This window comes from Poromitra crassiceps, assembly GCF_964638095.1.
Source record: "Poromitra crassiceps genome assembly, chromosome: 2".
NCBI lineage: Eukaryota > Metazoa > Chordata > Actinopteri > Beryciformes > Melamphaidae > Poromitra > Poromitra crassiceps.
Genome location: NC_139624.1, coordinates 101,793,981 through 101,813,661, shown reverse-complemented (window position 1 = coordinate 101,813,661; position 19,681 = coordinate 101,793,981). Strand labels below are relative to the sequence as shown.

Here is a 19,681-nt window from a genome sequence, read left to right as displayed (position 1 = left end):
CCGCAAGGTTTAGACAGTGGAAGCTGTCAAAATAGCCTTTGAGGATGTGTTGGGGAGGTCCAAAGTGCTTTTCCATCTTAACAGCATTAGCAAGCATAATGTCGGCCATTGCTCCCCGTAAGACATTTAATTCAACAGCTTGTACACATCGTTTTTCCATTCCAAAGACTCCAAACATGGCTTATGGAGTCCTCTTAAAGAGCTATTCTTCCATGCCCATGGGGAAGGTACAGCGTAGTAGAGCCCGACCGATATTATCGGCCTGCCGATATTATCGGCCGATATTGGCGATTATTGATATATCGGTATCGGTAAAAAAAAAAAAAAAAAATCGGCCAATCTTTTTTTTTTTTTATATATAAGTTATAGACAGCATGGACAGCATGTTGTGTATATTTGATATTTTTTCTTAACTATTTGTTCTATTGTGTTTTTGTATTTCTAGTTATTTATAATTATTAAATTCCCAGTTAAGTTTACTGTTTCATTGCATTGAGTTTATTAATAAGCTGTAAAATATCCTGCCTACATCACATATTTCAATTCATGTCAACTCAATCATATCTTTGTCAAGTGTTTGATATTTGAGGGTTGCTGATGTGGTGCCTCCTCTGGTCGTTAAGGGCGCCTGTTCGGAGGGAGGGGAACTCGTTGGAATATCGTGATCCTCCCACGTGCTATGTCCTACCGGTGAAGCTTCCCCTGTCAGGTGAAAAGAAGCAGCTGGCTAACTGCCCATGTGGAAGCATGGAGCCAGTTTTCGGCTCTCCCCAGATCGGCAGAGGGTGGAGCAGCAACCAGGATAAATAAATAAAAAATTAGCACTAATGGGGGATTAGCACTAATGGGGGATAAACATTTGATGATAAAAACAAAAATAAAATAAAATAAAAATATCGTCCGATATTATCGGTATCGGTAATTTTTTATTCCCTAAAATCGGTATCGGTATCGGTTTCAAAAATCCCATATCGGTCGGGCTCTACAGCGTAGTGTTAATCTATTCCTTCATGAAAGCTGTTGGCCGTGGCATTATCACACTCACAACAGGCTGCTTTGACAGCATTTACAGACAGGATTGAGATTTGCTCAACTCTGCATCAACACAGCAAAGGTCCTGCAGCAGAAAATACATCATTATCTACCATTAATGGAGGGAAATAGATGCGAGAGGAAAATACATTAAGGAATAAAAAATAAATAATAACTTGCCAGTGAGGGGTTCAGACTTCAGATAATGGCTTTTCTAAAGAGAGTTTCATATAACAAGTCCTATATTGGCTATTGTCCAGTATTGCAGTATGTTGCAGTGCCTCTAAACCCTCTATGAGTCATGGCCTGTTGGCTACCAGTCCAGTTGACCGAGTTAAAGGATCTTTATGGTAACCTGTCCCAAACAAACCCATCACCTGCTTGTGACTCACCTGTGATAACACATGGGAGTGTTAGAATGGGATTGAGTACCAGAGGTAGGCAGGAGAGATAAGGAGGGAGAGAAAAAAAGCACAAAGTGAGGAGGCCTCGTGGCGCAACGGTAGCGCGTCTGACTCCAGATCAGAAGGTTGCGTGTTCAAATCACGTCGGGGTCAAAGCTTTTGAAAAGCACACAACTCTCCGCCCATATAAATAGGCTACAGCAGAGAATGTCAATTTACTGCTTAAGCTGCGTTCACACCGACCGATTAAAGTTTTTCGCTGGCATCGAGTTTACATACAAAGTCAATGCAAACGAGCGATTGAGCGTATATTTGCCCGGGAGAAAAATCGCTGGGCGTTCGAGCGACAGAGACAGAGCGATAGGGAGAAAATACGCTCGTCGCCCCAGATGAAATATCCCAACTCGAGCGAAAATACGCTGCCATCAGTCGCTCGCTGTTCAACGCTGATTGGCTGCCATGTGAGAGTGAGTCAAGGATCACACTGGCTTGGAACAAACCGCTGGTTTATTGTGTGGCAACAAACCGCATTGACAGGCTGACAGCTGACATGAAGTGAAGTCTGTACTACCGGTATGGAGCTCGCATTAGGAGCACGCTGATAGGCTTAGCTTGTAAACATCTACGGTGGCTCGTAGTGGACAAATATCATGACATTGCGTAACGTTACAGCCCCCACATGTCCGTCAATTCGTGTGCCTGTTGATGAGCGATTTAAACAGAGCGACAGAGGGATTCCAAAGGGTTGAATCAAGCGACAGAGCGAAAAATAAATATCTCGGTGTGAACACAGCTTTAGACGCATATTATGCGTCTAAGCGGCGCATCGAGCGTGCCTAGTTGAATTGAAAAACAAAGAAAGAAAATAAAAGTAAATAAATATAACTTTAACTAACTAAAATAAATAATATCTAAAAAATTTATTGTTCTATCGATTATCTTGTTTTCATAATTGTGGGAAGCCAAATTAAAATTGGATTAACTTTGGTTTCGGCCCCGAGGCTCACCCGCTGCGTCGGCTCGCGGCACACAGCTCGGCTGCTGCGTGGCCTCGCCTGCCCTAATTGGTAAGCGCAGCGAACAATCGCCTGCACTATTGGCATGCGCAGCGCACAATTGCCAAACTTCGCATCACTGATGACATCACTGTCACTGATGATGTCACAATGCCTATGACATCACTGATTATGTCACAATGCCTATGACATCATCAGTGCCTATGACATCATCAGTGATGTCATAAGATGATTTTGGTCAATAATGTCACTGATGACATCACTGATGTCATAGACATTGTGACATCATCAGTGGGACAAAAATGTAAACCAATATTGCCCGCTTGAAACAGTCCACTTGCTCTCTTTTATACGTAATAAATAAAAGGATTGCACAGCCTATACCACCAAAACCTCTCCAAAAAGGCAAATACAAGGATTATTAATGGCTAAACAAAGGGTTCGTGGTGACATTCGGTCACACATTTGACTCCCTGAACACCCGGTATTCACCATCATCAGTAACCAGGAATGACAGGACCATTTTGCAGGTCCCCACCCCCACCTCAAAACCATGTCATTCTGAAGCTGTGAAGGATAGCCGCCTTTGAATACAAACAAATGTCTAAGTTATGCCAGATCATGTGCACTGCATTGGCTCTATTGTCCTATGTAACGGTGCAGGCTAATGATTAACTGTGTTATCTGAAGCGGTGGACTAAGATAACTAAAGGGGGTCCTCAGCGGTGCAAGGCCATGGCTGGGACAGGAAAACACAGGCGAGCAGCTATCAAGAACTCATGTTTGACGTGTCAGCTCGGTCACACTGAACTAAGTCTGAATGGAGCCCTGCAATCTGCAGTAATATCCATTTAAGAGAACACATCGTGTCTATATAGAAAACACAGCCATGCGTGCACGCACCAGAGCCAGAGATGTGCCATGCTTTGCCTGCCACTTTGTGTCAAGGCCGTCTGTGAATGATTTGACAACAAAAGCAATTTCTGTTATTCAGCTCAAAGGACAGCGGGTAAATAAGAGAAACCAAAAAAAGGATGGGCAAAAAAATCAATAACTGTAACCGCAGCGGCGGTATATTATGTGCCAACAGAAACTGGAACCAAAGCAAGAAATACCAGCTGTTTTTCTATGCCAACAATTCATATGTCTCTCCTGAAACCTGAAACGCTGCATCACATTACCATGCCTGATGCAAAGTCTGCATCCAGGACACAGTTAAGCGTTTCCCGCTCCAAGGAGCCCAAATGATATGACGGAACTGGATATTGCACCACGACCCTGAATGCCCCAAAGCAGTGTAATGTATGTAGAGCAGGAAAACACCACAGTCACGCAATGGTCAGCATATTCAGATGTTGTTGCTGCTATGGCGTGTGGCCCGCTCACACTGCGGCGTTTGGCCAGAACACCCCCCCCCCCCCCCCCCCCTGCACTTTCACTCATTCATCATCATCCAGCGGTTAGTGATGTGTGCATATATGTGCAAACAGTCTGGTCTTTGCATGCATGTGCACCTCCTCAGACACATTTAGGTATGAGCACCTGTGTACACCTTGGATGTATGCTAACCAGTGGGTAAAGTCCCGACGTCGCCAGGTTCACGACCTGAGCTTGCCCCAGAGGAGAAAACAGCATTTGGGGGAAGATAAGTGGATCAGTGTGGTGCCGTTGTCTTTGGTGTTCACGTGGATAGGGAAGCTCGCCCAAGACAGCCCTTCAGTCTGTCAGCCAACCAGGCAAAAAGCCTGCCAGGCAGGATCAGGAAGTAGTTTCTCTCTCTCTCTGCTCTACACTGACTGATCATTCCAGACAGGATCAGGAAGTAGTTTCTCTCTCTCTCTGCTCTACACTGACTGATCATTCCAGTTAGGATCAGGAAGTAGTTTCTCTCTCTCTCTGCTCTACACTGACTGATCATTCCAGACAGGATCAGGAAGTAGTTTCTCTCGCCACTTCTTAACATGCAGTGGAATCCGGATTATAACCAGCTCCTAGCCGGTTGGCCTGCATGTTAAAAAACAATTAGCTGGCTTATGTGCACTCCCGCGAGTGCGGATCATGACCATCTGAGCCCCTGGTATAGGATCCGCATTATTGGAAAAGCGGCTGTTGTTTAACACTGGCAGCTCATGATCCAGATCATGTAGCTGTTATGTGTGAGCGGGCGGGTGGTGGCACTTTACAAACCATGAATGTCCCATCATTATTTTCATGAATGGACGTAGCGTTAGTTACGTGGCTGGATTATTTGGAAGAGAGCCAAATTAGGTGAGTAAACAACTAAAAGTTGAATTGTTTCTTTGTCCCCCATCTGCCAGTTTAAAAATGCAACAAAGGAGATGATAGCCTACTAGAGTTGCGCGATCTTGACCTCAGTCAGATCGTCAATTGCCACCCTTTGACATCGCCAATACACGATGTCATCGCGCAAGCACATGGCTAATTAATATGGACGTTAACATCCATATTAATATATAGCCATGTGCTTCAGCTGCGCTCTCGCTGTACTTTGCTAACTTAGCATCGATGCTAGCGGGACTTACCCAGCTATCGTCATTGCCTGCTTTTACTGCTGCTTGCTGGTAATGTTAATCCCATCATTCCCATATCAGAAAAAGTCTCCAGATTTGTCGCTAACGTTAGTCTCTTCTGAGAAAGATTGTCTCCAGGAGGGTCTGAAAAGTTTTCTCGAGTTGGATGCAGCCATGTATTGTGTGAGGCAGCCATTTGAGGCAGCCAGTGACTGTGAGCGTCCAAGCTAACACAGCTGTGGAGAGGAGCCTATTTGGTTATGTCGATGAGATGAGCTGACTGACTGACAGCCTATATCGAGACATAGGCCTAGCCTAACTTTTGTGGGGAGAAATAAATTGAAAACTAGTCAGATATGACTTGAATGCCACTTGTAAAATAAATCACCCACAGTGATTGACGACGGTACGCCCACTATTTTGACTGGGCGGCTTTATGTAACAAAGGCAAGCGCTCATTTTTGGCACATTGCCACCCCTCGTTATTGCCTGAATGGTCGGAATGGATCCTCCGTTAAAACGGCATGTTTTTGAATGGAGTTTGGTTAGAGATTCACTAAAGCTGTTTCCATATCACATTTCTTGTTATCGATACATTACATGCTACCGCACCCCCTCCCCCCGCCCACTGGCAGAGAGAATACGGACCATTTCCAGCTGTTTCTAAACACAGACTCCTCATGTCTAGAAAGGTAAAACCGGAAAATATCCTGCTCTGGCTAGCCGGACATGATCCAGACTTCATGTTTAGAAGAGGCTTCTCTCTCTCTGCTCTACACTGACTGATCATTCCAGACAGGATCAGGAAGTAGTTTATCTCTCTCTCTGCTCTACACTGACTGATCATTCCAGACAGGATCAGGAAGTAGTTTATCTCTCTCTCTGCTCTACACTGACTGATCATTCCAGACAGGATCAGGAAGTAGTTTCTCTCTCTCTCTGCTCTACACTAGGCTCGTTTGAGTTGACTGCCGCCTCGCCTGGAAAGCAGACGAGAGCAGGCGAGCACAGTCAGGCGAGGCGTCAACAAGTCGAACACCCCCGACGGCACACTCGCTGCTGCTTTTCTTCTTCTACAGTTTTGTTTAACAGCGGTTTGTAAACAAATTAAAATATGCATTAGCGCCACCCACACTCACTGCTCAAATGACACAGCCCTTCAGATTCCTTATTTTTATTTTAATGTAGGCATTCCAGGTGGTATTTATGTAAAATATGGAGTGACAGCTTGGAATAGATATAAAATTGCAGTTTCTACACTTCACTGTGGGTTTGTGATGCACCTGTGTTGAACCAATGGGCGCTCAGCTAGATGCGTTTCTCGTCATCCTCTGTCATCCGCAGTCGGACGCAGTTGGTGGGGAGCAACTGCGGCGCCTCGCTCCAAATCTGCGCCCGCCTCGCTCTCGCGAGAGTCCCGTGACTCACGCAGTCGGGCAGGACGGAGCAAGTCGGACAACTTTCTAACCATCATGCAACGGGGCAAGCAAGGCGCTGGTCGAATCTGTGCAGAATTTGCTCATCTCAAACGAGCCTACTGACTGATCATTCCACACAGGATCAGGAAGTAGTTTCTCTCTCTCTCTGCTCTACACTGACTGATCATTCCAGACAGGATCAGGAAGTAGTTTCTCTCTCTCTCTGCTCTACACTGACTGATCATTCCAGACAGGATCAGGAAGTAGTTTCTCTCTCTCTCTGCTCTACACTGACTGATCATTCCACACAGGATCAGGAAGTAGTTTCTCTCTCTCTCTGCTCTACACTGACTGATCATTCCAGACAGGATCAGGAAGTAGTTTCTCTCTCTCTCTGCTCTACAATGACTGATCATTCCACACAGGATCAGGAAGTAGTTTCTCTCTCTCTCTGCTCTACACTGACTGATCATTCCAGACAGGATCAGGAAGTAGTTTCTCTCTCTCTCTGCTCTACACTGACTGATCATTCCACACAGGATCAGGAAGTAGTTTCTCTCTCTCTCTGCTCTACACTGACTGATCATTCCAGACAGGATCAGGAAGTAGTTTCTCTCTCTCTCTGCTCTACACTGACTGATCATTCCACACAGGATCAGGAAGTAGTTTCTCTCTCTCTCTGCTCTACACTGACTGATCATTCCAGACAGGATCAGGAAGTAGTTTCTCTCTCTCTCTGCTCTACACTGACTGATCATTCCAGACAGGATCAGGAAGTAGTTTCTCTCTCTCTCTGCTCTACACTGACTGATATTCGGACCCACACAGATGTAGCCCTATCAGCATGACCCAAAGTCCGTAAGAGCTATATGTTCCTATACCCTGACCCCTTCCGTTATGTCCACCATAGAGGACTAATAACACAAACCACATCCAAGAATTGTTGTTACTATAGACCTTATTCGCTAAGCCTGGACGCACCATATTGTTGACATACCGTCTACTAGTAACAGCCTTATTGTCGTTTCTGTTCCATTACAAAATAGCGATGGTAATGACAGCAATAAAAAACCCACAGTTGTTTGTATGCTGCCGTTAATGCCTGTAATAAATAAACAAAAGAACGAGGTGAACAGACTTTGCTGTGAGGAGCTGTCAGAAAGTTTCAGTTGTCTCTCCCAACTATCCACACACCTCTCCTGTGCTGCTGGCGTAGCCCCAGTCTCGCTCCCTTCACGTCTGTGGACGGTAGAGATAGAAACAAACCACAGGGACTTTATTGCTGTCATTACTACAGCCACGTGTAACGCAGGTCACCATCCGAACACAATTGGAACGATACAGGTAACGCTAACAGCGGCTAGCTTCCTATAAACGCTGCTCCACATAGGCTGTCACTTAAGAGCTGCAGCGCTATGTCGACAATATGGCGGCGGTGGGCGTGCCAGTACGTGAGTGACGTCAATCGAATAAGGTCTATAGGAGCAACTGTTTCATGTCTTTGAACTATTTCTTCCAAATTCTGAAGCTAATATTTAACTACAGTTTCTGCCTATACACTGTCACTACAGTTTGTGCACAGCTGAGCACAAAACTAAACATGCAGCTACCAGCCTCCATACTTGTAGACTATTACAGTGTGCAATCTGTTTTTTGTGCAATGCAATGCTTTCTTTTTGTTATACTCTTATTCCACATTGCCGGTGGCGCCCAGAACAATCCTTCTTTCTGACACTTTGAATCTGGATTTGGATTTCCTCAAATGTTAAATCCAAAAAAGCAACAGAAGAACAAATTGGCCAGTCTTGCGCAGACTTCAACTCGTGACTTTTGAAGCGGTGTGTGTGTGATGTTTTAATCAAAGACGGGCAGCCGGTAATTCCCCCTGGAAGGAGTTAGCAAGAAAAGTGAGGACAACGCTGGTCAGCCGGAAGAGATGGAGCGCTGGAGAGAAAGGAAGAAAGAAAGAGAGAGAGAGGGATAAACAAGAAAGAAGGGGAGAAGAACAAGTCAAAAGACCGAGGGAGAGCCAGAGAGGAATACAACGCTATTGGAAGGGGGTGAGAGGTCATTGAGTCCATGCTTCTTCTTTTCTTCTGCCCCTGCTGTGATCCCCACTGTGGTAGGAATGAACTCTGAAGCACACCACTGCTTGACCACAGCTGAACCATGGGACCATGAACCCACTCACTCCCACTCACTTACCATCAAACATCTCATCCCATCAACCCAGAGGCCCTACAGCTCTGTAGTCCGCTCACAAGATAACCTCCCCTCAATTATCTTTCATTACCGTAATATTCCTACTGACATAACCGAGCAGCTCCTCTCCGTTATGTAACCAGTGGGCCGCGTGAGTGTAGTGAGCTAATGAGCTCTGACAACCTTTCCAATGGCACTTCCCACTTTCCCCTTTGTGGTGATTCTGTGCAGCTGCACGTTGGCCAAGACAAGTCTCCCGTTAGTTCCTTCGCTGAGAATAGCTGAGGATTACAAAAGTCTAGCTGTGCTTTTAGAACGGGGCCCACGCTCCCCGGCAGACGGGATGCACATGCAGTCGGTGGATGCTTGTAACAGGGGTTGTTTTAATGTAATGTGATAATTCGATGTTCCCCTGAAAGTGATCTTTTGTGGAGGCTAGAGTGCTGGAGTGCTGGATCTGCTACAGAACATCATCCTGAAGCTGGTAGGGATTTTGTGCGGCTTGAAACCCAGGTAGTTGAAGGACGGAATCAATCGGGACAGAATCAACAAGATATCTCAATCAAAACGTTGTCAGTTAAGCTTGCCAATACAGGCTTTGGAAATGGCAAGAGCCTGGTTCCCACGACAGGCTCAACTGCATTTTCCTTATGTTTGTTTGTTTGTTTGTTTGTTTAAGCTGTGCGATTAATCGAATTTTAATCTCAATTTCAATTTTGGCTTCCCACAATTATGAAAACAAGATAATCGAGATAAAACAATTATTTTTTATATATTATTTGGGCTCATTAGTTGGGCTATTTATTTATATTTCCCCCTTTTTTCTTTGTTTTTCAGATAAATTGTATTTAAATGTAAAAGAAATTCAGTATTAAAAATAAGTTTTTTCAAGTTCAATAAATGCACGATTTTGCCAAAGTCAATGAGTAATCGCGTTAAATAATCGTGATCTCAATATCAGTCAAAATAATCGTGATTATGATTTTTTCCATAATCGAGCAGCCCTATGTTTGTTTGTTTTGTTGTTGTTTGCATTCACATTCCTTTGATCACCACTATTTTTGTGACTCTTCACACAACATAGCTCAGATCAGCTGGGCTTTTCCCCTGACTTAGCCCTGCAGTGTACACACTTGTGTTTCTCCACTGGCATGAAAGAAAGCAGGTAGTCTCTCCCCTGTGCGGTCGCCTGTCATCAGGCAACAGCCAATCTGCACTGGGCAAACAACATCCAGGAGCCAGGGAGACCAGGGGCCCTAGGCCAGGGGTCAGCAACAGACAGCCCCCGAGGTGTGTGTGTGTGTGTGTGTGTGTGTGTGTGTGTGTGTGTGTGTGTGTGTGTGTGTGTGTACGTGCGCGCGTGTGCGTGTGTGTAGTCCAAGAGTCTGAAATGACTCAGTGAACCAGAGAGTGGTATGACAAATATGTCTGCTTAGAGAGGTGACTCCTGGCAGTGAGCAAAATGAAACTCAACATCTCGTTTGATGTCCAAGATCAGTCTATTTCGGTGCATAAGTCGGACTTATGCACTAACTTCAACTTCAACTGCATAAGTGCAACATAGGAGGATGGGATCTTCCAGTGCAGTGCATAGAATGAAAGAACCCCAAACCCATGTTTCAGGACTGTCTGAAGCAGCGGGTAAGATCAAAGAGCAACTTGGTCTACTATGAGGGAAAATCAAAGGGTTTGTCAAACAAGATTTGACAAAGAAGAAGACAGCTCTGAAAACGTGTCATTTATGGTTGTACTCAAACCAGACAAAAGCTGAGAGACAAACGGATGAATTCGCTCTTTTCGGAAGTAAGCTGAGTAACTGACCTGGGGGTTTTCAGAGCACTGTCAAAAAACAACACAGAATTTGAGTCTGAATTCGAAGTGGGGAATCAATGTAAACTTGACCAATTCTATGGTGTTCTCCAAGAGCTACTGTAAATGGCAATCAAAAAGACAATGGAGTCACAACGTGAAAATGGATGATTCTAAATCATTTGTACCCACCAATACCACTGATACCATCAGTGATTAAATGATTCTGAATAACAACTTTGATAGTAACCCTTCCTCTTGCTTAAAGCATAACTCTGAGGCGGCAGATGTTCTCATTGTTACCACTGTGGACTCACTCACAGTCAAGTCATCTGCAAACCTTTAAGCACATAACACTGTGATTGATGATGCATCGCATCTGTCTAGTTGGCGCTTATCAAGATAGATCAATCATTTGTTGATTAAATCTGGCTTCTCTCTTAAAGTCCCTGGAAACCAAAATCCACAAAAACCTTCCAACTATTAAATGTAGGGTCTTATGTGAGTAATTGTGTGCCTCAGAAAGTAGGAGACATTAGTTTCAACCCAAACCCCCAAAATCGCCACTTTTCTACAAGGTCTGGATTTCCACTTCCTCATTGAAGAGAGCGGTGCGCGCGGTGCTAAAATGAATGATCTCATCACGTCATAAGATTTTTTTGTCCGTTCTTATAAAATCTTCTTGCCCCCACAGCGCTCGCTCAGTGTCTGTCTGTCTCCCTCCCGCTCTGTGTGCCTGTCTCTCACTGTCACACACACACACGCACGCACACACACACACACACACACACACACACACACACTCCATCTCTCTTTCTTTCTCTCTCTCTCTCCTTCTCTCTCTCTCTCCGTTTCCCTCCCTCTCTCTCTCGGGACACGCCCACACAGTCAGCGGGAGAAAAGACAGTCTAAAATCTAATTGATTCTCATGACTTTTGTCATGACTGTCAAACCTAAATTTATATACTTTGCGACGTTCATCATCGTTCAAATTTGGCTGGTGGCTTATTAACATAGGTTCCTGTGATGTGATGCACTCAAAATGCTAAATAATAAAAAAATATTTCTGGTTTCCAGGGACTTTAAGTCCAGGGGCCAGAGGAGGACACATGCATATGGTGGCTATGGAGAGAGGGGAGCCTGGGCGAGTCACACTTCTCCACATTGAGGCAACTTGCCAGGCAGAAATATGGGACTTTGTTTTGTACCCCCCCCCCCCCCCCCCAGGCTCTTCTTGTGTCTGTGTATTCCCTGTATTTCAACAACTTACGTATGTATGTTGCGACATGTCGGCAAGTCTGAATTTGTGGAATTTCCTTGAGAAAAGAAGAGTAATTATGTGATTTAAGGCTTTAGTCTACGTTTAGGGTGAGCAGCTGTGGGAAAATATGAGACTGGTGAGTATCGGGTGAGCTCCTCAGAGAGCGAGAGGCACAAACGATGGATTCGCGAACCGAAAGGAGAGCGGGCGATCCGACCTGTATTGCTTCACACGTGTGGCAGCGTACAGCGGAAGAAGACGGGAAATAGCATGAGTAGTAGACATTGGAACCTCCCAGTCACGTGTGCATGGGGTTTTGTATGCCCACAACAGCATAGCCCACAAAATAACATCATGCATATTATTGCTCATGGTTAGGTGACTAAAAATGTGGTAACTACTCATTACTTGACTGGCAAATGCACAACAGTCTGGAAAGACATTTAGCAGTAATCCGTCATGACGGCGCACACCGTAGGCCAGATTGACTCTGAAGTGAATGGTGCTTGAGTAGTTGATTTATGCATGCTTCCTGGTCCCGCTGAGACAGTGATAAAGCCTGCTAAGGGTCCCCAGAGGAGATCAGGTACACCAGCACAGCCTGTAACTGATTGTCTGATTGGGGTCCACCGCAGTTACAGCAAATCTATGCCGCATACAATGATAGTAGAATACGCTGAATTTGCTAGATCACAAGAGCACTGTCGCACTCAGGCCGTAGGGCAAACAGTAGAGCTTGCTTGATATTAATATCATGTGCTTCTGAAAGCTACGGTGCAACCAAGTCATGTAAGCAAAGGGGCAGAGAGGGTAGATGACGTTGGCATAAGAGGCGGTCAGGACAGCAAAGCAAGCCATCGATCCTGATTTCCAAAGACAGGGCATGTTAGGCTGCGTTCACACTGCAGGACTTCTTGCTTAGTTCTGAATTGCATCTGATTCTTTTGATGATTGTTCATATCTATTCTTATAGATGTCACCCATATCTCATACCAAACCTTGACTGATGTTGAAAAGGCGTACAACTGATTTACTTTAAACACACATTTGGGACTGTGCGACAGGTGTCAGGTGTCAGAGGGCACTTTGTCCCATGCCTTCTGGTTCTGCCCTTCACTGCCCTTCTGGGCCAACATATTTGACTGGTACTCTAAGGCGGCGTTCACACCCAAAGCGCTTTTTTCAGTCAGAACGCTATGAAAATCATGTTGAGGGCGCTTCCATTGTGCACAAAAAACAGCGCACGGAGTGTTTTTTTGTGCTCCGTTTGTTTTCCCCCGTAGTCGCGTGCAGTACAGATCAGAACACAACGACCACACGGACGGTAACCAGCTAGTTTTGTCTGTTTGATGTTGTTCACTGTCAACACGAAAGCCCGATTATTGCTAATTCTGGCAGCAGCAGAGGTTGAAAATCCCTCGGGAGGAGAAAACGTAGGAAGAGTGAAAAAGACGAACACTTTTTTCAGCTTTGAAACACCCACAGCAGCACTCCTCCGAAAACAACAGACGCCACCAGCGCTGAAACGCCAGGTACATTCATTAAAAGAGGAGCACGTCTAGCGCGTCCTTACATAGAGAATGAATTGCAGAAAGACGCTGGAAGCTCCAAAAACGCTATTGGTCTGAATGGCCCGTAAGGCTTACAAAATAACCCTTCAGCCGGAGGCAGGAATTGCCATCTTCGGCTGCTCGGAGACCTCTGTGTGCTTCCCAACAGCTGTGCAACAGTCTCTGACACTGGGGACAACTGTTGCCAAAAAACTTATCCTGAAAGAATGGAAGTCCCCCTCTCTGCCTTCTTTCCAACTGTGGTTGACGGACATGATCTCGGTCATAAGGATGGAGAGGCTCAGATCCCTGAGAAACCAACTCATTTAATAAGTTTCTAACTATTTGGGACCCGTTTCTGGCCTACCTCGACGAGGTTGGGTGCAGTGGGTGACTTGACCAGTTGGTTCTTCTTGGACCCCTTGAGTGGGACCCCACGCACAACATTTCTTACAAGCACAGCACATAAGCACCCTATATGGACGGTAGCACCACATTATTGTCTATATGTTTTTTTTTCTTTCTTTCCTTTCCTGTGTCTGAGCTTGTTCGTTTGTTTTGTTTGTATGTTGTTGTTGTTTTTACATTTTTTTTATTTTCATTTTTTTTTATAGAACAATAAACGAACAAGACAAACAGGATCAGACACAGGGAAAAAAAAAAGAAAAAAAACACATACAACATTGACATTTGGCATTGTAATGTGGTGCTACCAGCCGCAAAAGGTGCTTATGTGCTTGTGAGAGATATTGCGCATAGGATCCCAGTCAAGGCGTCCACAGGAAACCAACCGGGCAAGCTGTCCATCACCCCTAACCTTAGTCACCGCCCACTAGTCGTTTTTAACCTCGTCAAAGTAGCCCAGAAACGGCTCCCAAATAGTTGAGAACCTTCTAAGCGAGTTGGTTCTCAGGAACCTGAGTCTCTCCATCTGTATAACAGTGATCATGTCCACCAGCCATACTTGGAAAGAAGGTGAAGAGGACTTCCATTCCTTCAGGATGAGTCTTTTGGCGACAGTTGTCCCCAGTGTCAGAGATTGTTGCACAGCTGCAGGGAAGCTCAGAGAGGACTCCGAGCAGCCGAAGATGGCGAGTTCTGCCTCCGGCTGCAAGGTTATTTTGTAGGCCTTACCACAGAGTAGTAGAGTACCAGTCAAATATTTTGGCCCAGAACCCCATTAGTGAAGGGCAAAACCAGAAGGCATGAGACAGTGTGTCCTCTGACACATGACACCTGTCTTGTTTGTATGTTGTTGAAATTGAAAAAAAAAAAATATATATATATATATATACCGTAAATTCCGGACTATAAGCCGCTGCTTTTTTCCCGTTTTTTGGCCTTTTTTGGCCCCTGCGGCTTATATAACGGTGCGGCTTATCTATGGATTTTTTCCAAAAAAAAAACACAGGTGGTGTTGTGTTATGTTGTTTTGTTGAAATGTTAATAAATGGGAGCTTCCTCAAACAGCCATCTCTTTCCCGACAATCCCCTCTGTGCATGAATCCTTACATATGGTAATTAAACAGCAGACGAAGCAATCACCGCCATGAATGAGGAAATGACTCACCTGCTGGAGGCTGGAGATACACGGCTTGGGCTTAACTTTTACTCCGTGAAACACTATCGATTAAGTCCGACATCGCTCAGAGGTTTTGAGCAGCTTGAAAACAAGTTTGAAAACGTGCAGAAGTCCATCCACTCACTCACTAAAGAAAATAAGGCAACCGTGAACAGAGTTTCTAATGCGGAAAAGCGCATCAGCGCACTGGAGGACAAAAACAACACAGTGAGTCCGAAAATGGATAAAATGCAAAAACAAATCGAAACCCTGCACACGCAGGTTGATGACTTAATCAGCAGGAGTAAAAGAAATAACATTCGCCTGATCAATGTAAAAGAGGAGCTGAGATTGGTGACATGGACGCTTTCCTTGGCAAAATCCTGTGTTACATCCTGGACCTGAAGGAAGGCGAGAAACCACAGTGGACAGGGCACACCGGGCGCCTCGGCCACGTCCAGACCCCGGCCTGACACCGAGGGCCATCTTCATCCGCCTACTCCGCTGGCCCGACCGTCAACTCATCCTCCAGGCTGCGGGGAAGAAGCCTCTTCCCCGCAGAAGGGTACGCGCTTTTTCGTCCGGCAGGACCTCTCCGCGTTGGTGCAACAGAAACGCGCAACATACAACAGCATCATCGAAAAGGTTAAAGTCAATGGATATCGCTTTGGCGTACTGTACCCAGCGAGACTCGTCATAACCATTGATGGACAGCGGCGGAACAAGAGCTCAAAGTGAAACTGCCGAATATCTTTTGAGTTGGACTGGTCAATAGTACTGTGAGTAACTAAAATAAAAAAATAAAAAACGGAATTCCTTTTCTTTAGCACTCTTTCTAACTATAAATCCACTTCTGTTTTAATTTCCTCTCTTGCCCTCTTTTCACCACACCGCAGACACTGTGTGCACTGTAAAAAACAACACAGGTGGTGTTGTGTTATGTTGTTTTGTTGAAATGTTAATAAATGGGAGCTTCCTCAAACAGCCATCTCTTTCCCGACAATCCCCTCTGTGCATGAACCCTTACATATGGTAATTAAACATTAAAACACAATAAAAAAATAAAAAATAAAAAAATAAAAAAACATTAAAACACCCGCGGCTTATAGTCCGGTGCGGCTTATATAAGAAAAAAATAGTCAACTTTGCAGGTGCGGCTTATACACCGGTGCGGCTTATAGTCCGGAATTTACGGTATATATAAAACACATTTGGGGGCACTCGAATACCACCGCAGAGACCCGGGTTCAATTCCCGGCAGCAGTACTTCCGGCTTGGTCAGACGTTCATACAGACTCAATTGGCCATGTGCCTGCGGGTGGGAAGCCGGTGGAATATGAGTCCTGGTCGCTGCACTAGTGCCTCCTCTAGTTGGTCGGGGAGGGGAACAAACAACCAAACATTTGTGTGTTCATGTCTTTTCCCACCACATTGGCACTATTTGTTGCAGTGTGGACACAGCCTTAAAGAAGAACCTTTTGTGCACATGCAAGTATTAAAGCGATACTATGGCACTGTCGGCGGAAGGAATATCTTGTCAGTTATAGTATTAAACATTCCTATAATGTTATTATGCCCTCCTTTGCGTCTCAAAGCCAGACCCTGCTCCAGCCTCTAAAGCTGTGATCCATTTGTCCGAAGGTCTTGGCCCGGCCTGTGAAAGTTAACGTTGATCCAGGGCCAAGTGTTCTCCTGGGGGGAAGCCTACACTTCTACACTTCCACACTTATCACTGCATGGATCAATGGGCCAGTCGCCTCCGTTCTGCTGAAGCATGGAAAACCAACAAGCGCGCTAAAACAAAGGAGTGATGTGTGGGAGTGTGTGTGACCGCTTGTGTGTGTCCAAGGAGGAAGTGCTCTTCAAGAACCAGTGTTAGTGTTGACCTACTGTGTCATTGTTTGCCTTCGGTGATACAATCTACTACAGAGCAGCACAGTGCCTCTATGGGAAGACCTCAGCAAGCGTCTTCATTGTCAGGGAATTACATTTTTAGAAAGAAAATAGACATCTTTGCCGGGGAAAACACAAAGCCCTTAATTGGCTTTGGTATGTTTAAGGTGACAGTGTTTGGACACTCTTCTATCAAAAGCGAATGCTATACCTCACCCAAGATTCCTTCTGAAACCTGACTAAAGAACTGGTCTCTAGAACAGGGACATTGAATGCTTTCCAAAGCTGAAACAGTGAAAGGAAATATCTTGGCAAAAAGCATTGTGGGTTCACAGAGGTATTCCAAAGCCCCTTGAAGAGAAGCTGCAACCATTAACGTGACTCCAATAGTAATATAGCAGCCATTGCCATTGACGAGGAGAAGGCCACTGTCACTGACCATGGCAACAGAAACACACTGTCACTGACCATGGCAACAGAAACACTGTCACTGACCATGGCAACAGAAACACACTGTCACTGACCATGGCAACAGAAACACACTGTCACTGACCATGGCAACAGAAACACACTGTCACTGACCATGGCAACAGAAACACACTGTCACTGACCATGGCAACAGAAACACTGTCACTGACCATGGCAACAGAAACACACTGTCACTGACCATGGCAACAGAAACACTGTCACTGACCATGGCAACAGAAACACTGTCACTGACCATGGCAACAGAAACACTGTCACTGACCATGGCAACAGAAACACTGTCACTGACCATGGCAACAGAAACACTGTCACTGACCATGGCAACAGAAACACTGTCACTGACCATGGCAACAGAAACACACTGTCACTGACCATGGCAACAGAAACACTGTCACTGACCATGGCAACAGAAACACTGTCACTGACCATGGCAACAGAAACACTGTCACTGACCATGGCAACAGAAACACTGTCACTGACCATGGCAACAGAAACACACTGTCACTGACCATGGCAACAGAAACACTGTCACTGACCATGGCAACAGAAACACACTGTCACTGACCATGGCAACAGAAACACTGTCACTGACCATGGCAACAGAAACAAACTTGAATTCATTCATTAGTCATTTAATGGGCCTTAAAGCGGAGCCATTAAAAAGACACAAAGGGAAATGCAATCAGCCATCTTGTCAAGCGCTGTTCAAATCTGGCACAAGAAATTCACAAGGACGCGCGGTCCATCACAGATCGATTTGTCGGATGGATTTAACAAGTACAACCTGGATGAACTTACTGTATAAACTTATTCATGATGTTATTGAAAGGGCAATGAGTCAAACCAGTGTTTCCTATCAAAAGCATGTGCATGGGAACCTTCTCACTAATCCCACAACTGCTTGACTCTGTTGTGTAATAGCACGTTTATAGTGACCTTATCTTTCTTTCAAAGAAAGAAATTCAATCTGTTATAGTATCACGGAAATATCGCTACGATATGCCCAGGGAGGTTATATAGATTATAGCTATACACTTTATATACCATTTTATATCTTCGATCTGGTATTACTGGTATTTCTCTGCAGTGCAATTTTCACTAGGCCTATACAATACAATTTTATAGGCCTTGTGGTTGCATGATATTTTGGGTTTTGCTGTGATGTTTTCACGGTTCCCAGGTCATGTCCATCTGCAAAGCCCCTAACTGGTGATTGTGTGTGTACTGTGTACACACACGCACGCACGCACACACACACACACACACACACACACACACACACACACACACACACACACACACACACACACACACACACACACACACACACACACACACACACACACACACACACACACACACACACACTTGTTATTTTACTCTTAAAGTGTATCCATCAATCCTAAACCCGATCCCAAACACTCTGTGTGAACTATGCCATTACAATTACATCATGCACCACTTGTGCGCGCTCTTATAGTCCAATACAGCAGGCATTGCGTTCAGAATGAGCAGTGTACACCGGGCCAGGGGTTCCCCAACTGTTGTCCCAAATACATCCACAATAAGCGAGAGAGCTGCTTCAGTGCAGGAATGCATTGCTGTTAATAAAAACAAGTTGTAGACATAGTTGGGCACAGTGCAGTAAAAACTGACCAAAACGGTCATCCATTCACTCACTGAGCAAAGTGTAGTAAAGTAAGTAGGCTATCCGTCATTTAGCTGGGGTGTCCTCCCTGCCTGAGACACCCACCCACCACCCCGTGGGGGATCCCCACTGGATCCCGGGCTCCGGTTTAAGGGGGAACCGCTGTCTCCCTAGTGAGTCCCTTTCAGTTCGAGCCGAGGAAAGCGCCATGTTATGGCTCTGGTGTGTGTGGATGCAGGCAGCAGCTCCCGGCAGTTTTTGCCTCGCCTTAATTGTGTCAAATGTTACGTTAGCGTAGAGAGAAAAAGAAAGCAGGGTGGGTGGACTTACCTTGGCGATCGCCTTTTTATACCTCATGGCCGCTTGTTCGATGAGGCTGTGCACTTTTATATTCCCATTTCCACAGGGAACGACCACCCGCGTCCTCCCGAAACACACCGTCACTTTCATTTCTCCTCCGCCACCGTGTCGCGTTGTTCTATTAATTCCAGTAGAGAAAGGCGCTCAACAGAAACATAATCCCCGATAGGTTCAAAAGAAACATCCCGGTGGCTCTGGCTCATCTGGAGAGATAGTTCCTGGCCCAGGCAGGCGATCGGGTGGCGTTCCTCCCCTGTTCTGCCGTAACCCGTGTTGACTCACTCAGGAGAAACTTCCCAACAAGCCCTCAGACTGTCTCCACAGAGAGAGAGCGCACCACTGGGCTGCGAGTGCGTCCACATGTTACGACAAGCACGAACTAGCCCACTCTGTGTTGCCAATTACGCACGAAAGCCGTGCGTCAAAATGAAGCGTGCGAGTGGAGGGGTGGTGGTGAACCGAGTTTACTTTACCTTTGTTAAGCCGATGTGAGTTTTTAATGATGTGTTT

The 19,681-nt window shown here is 45.4% G+C and overlaps 1 protein-coding gene across 4 annotated transcripts in view; it reads right to left on the bottom strand.

Annotated features, from left to right (window-relative positions):
* The window catches only part of LOC310772487 (partitioning defective 3 homolog), a 660,426-nt gene extending 641,072 nt beyond the window's left edge, over positions 1-19,354 (bottom strand). For all 4 annotated transcript variants that reach the window (XM_083632305.1, XM_083632307.1, XM_083632306.1 and 1 more), the window contains exon 1: positions 19,142-19,354. In XM_083632305.1, coding sequence (XP_083488431.1) covers positions 19,142-19,261 — 120 coding nt within the window. In that variant the 5' untranslated portion in view covers positions 19,262-19,354. The remainder of the gene's footprint in view (positions 1-19,141) is intronic.
* Between the last annotated feature and the right edge of the window lie 327 nt (positions 19,355-19,681).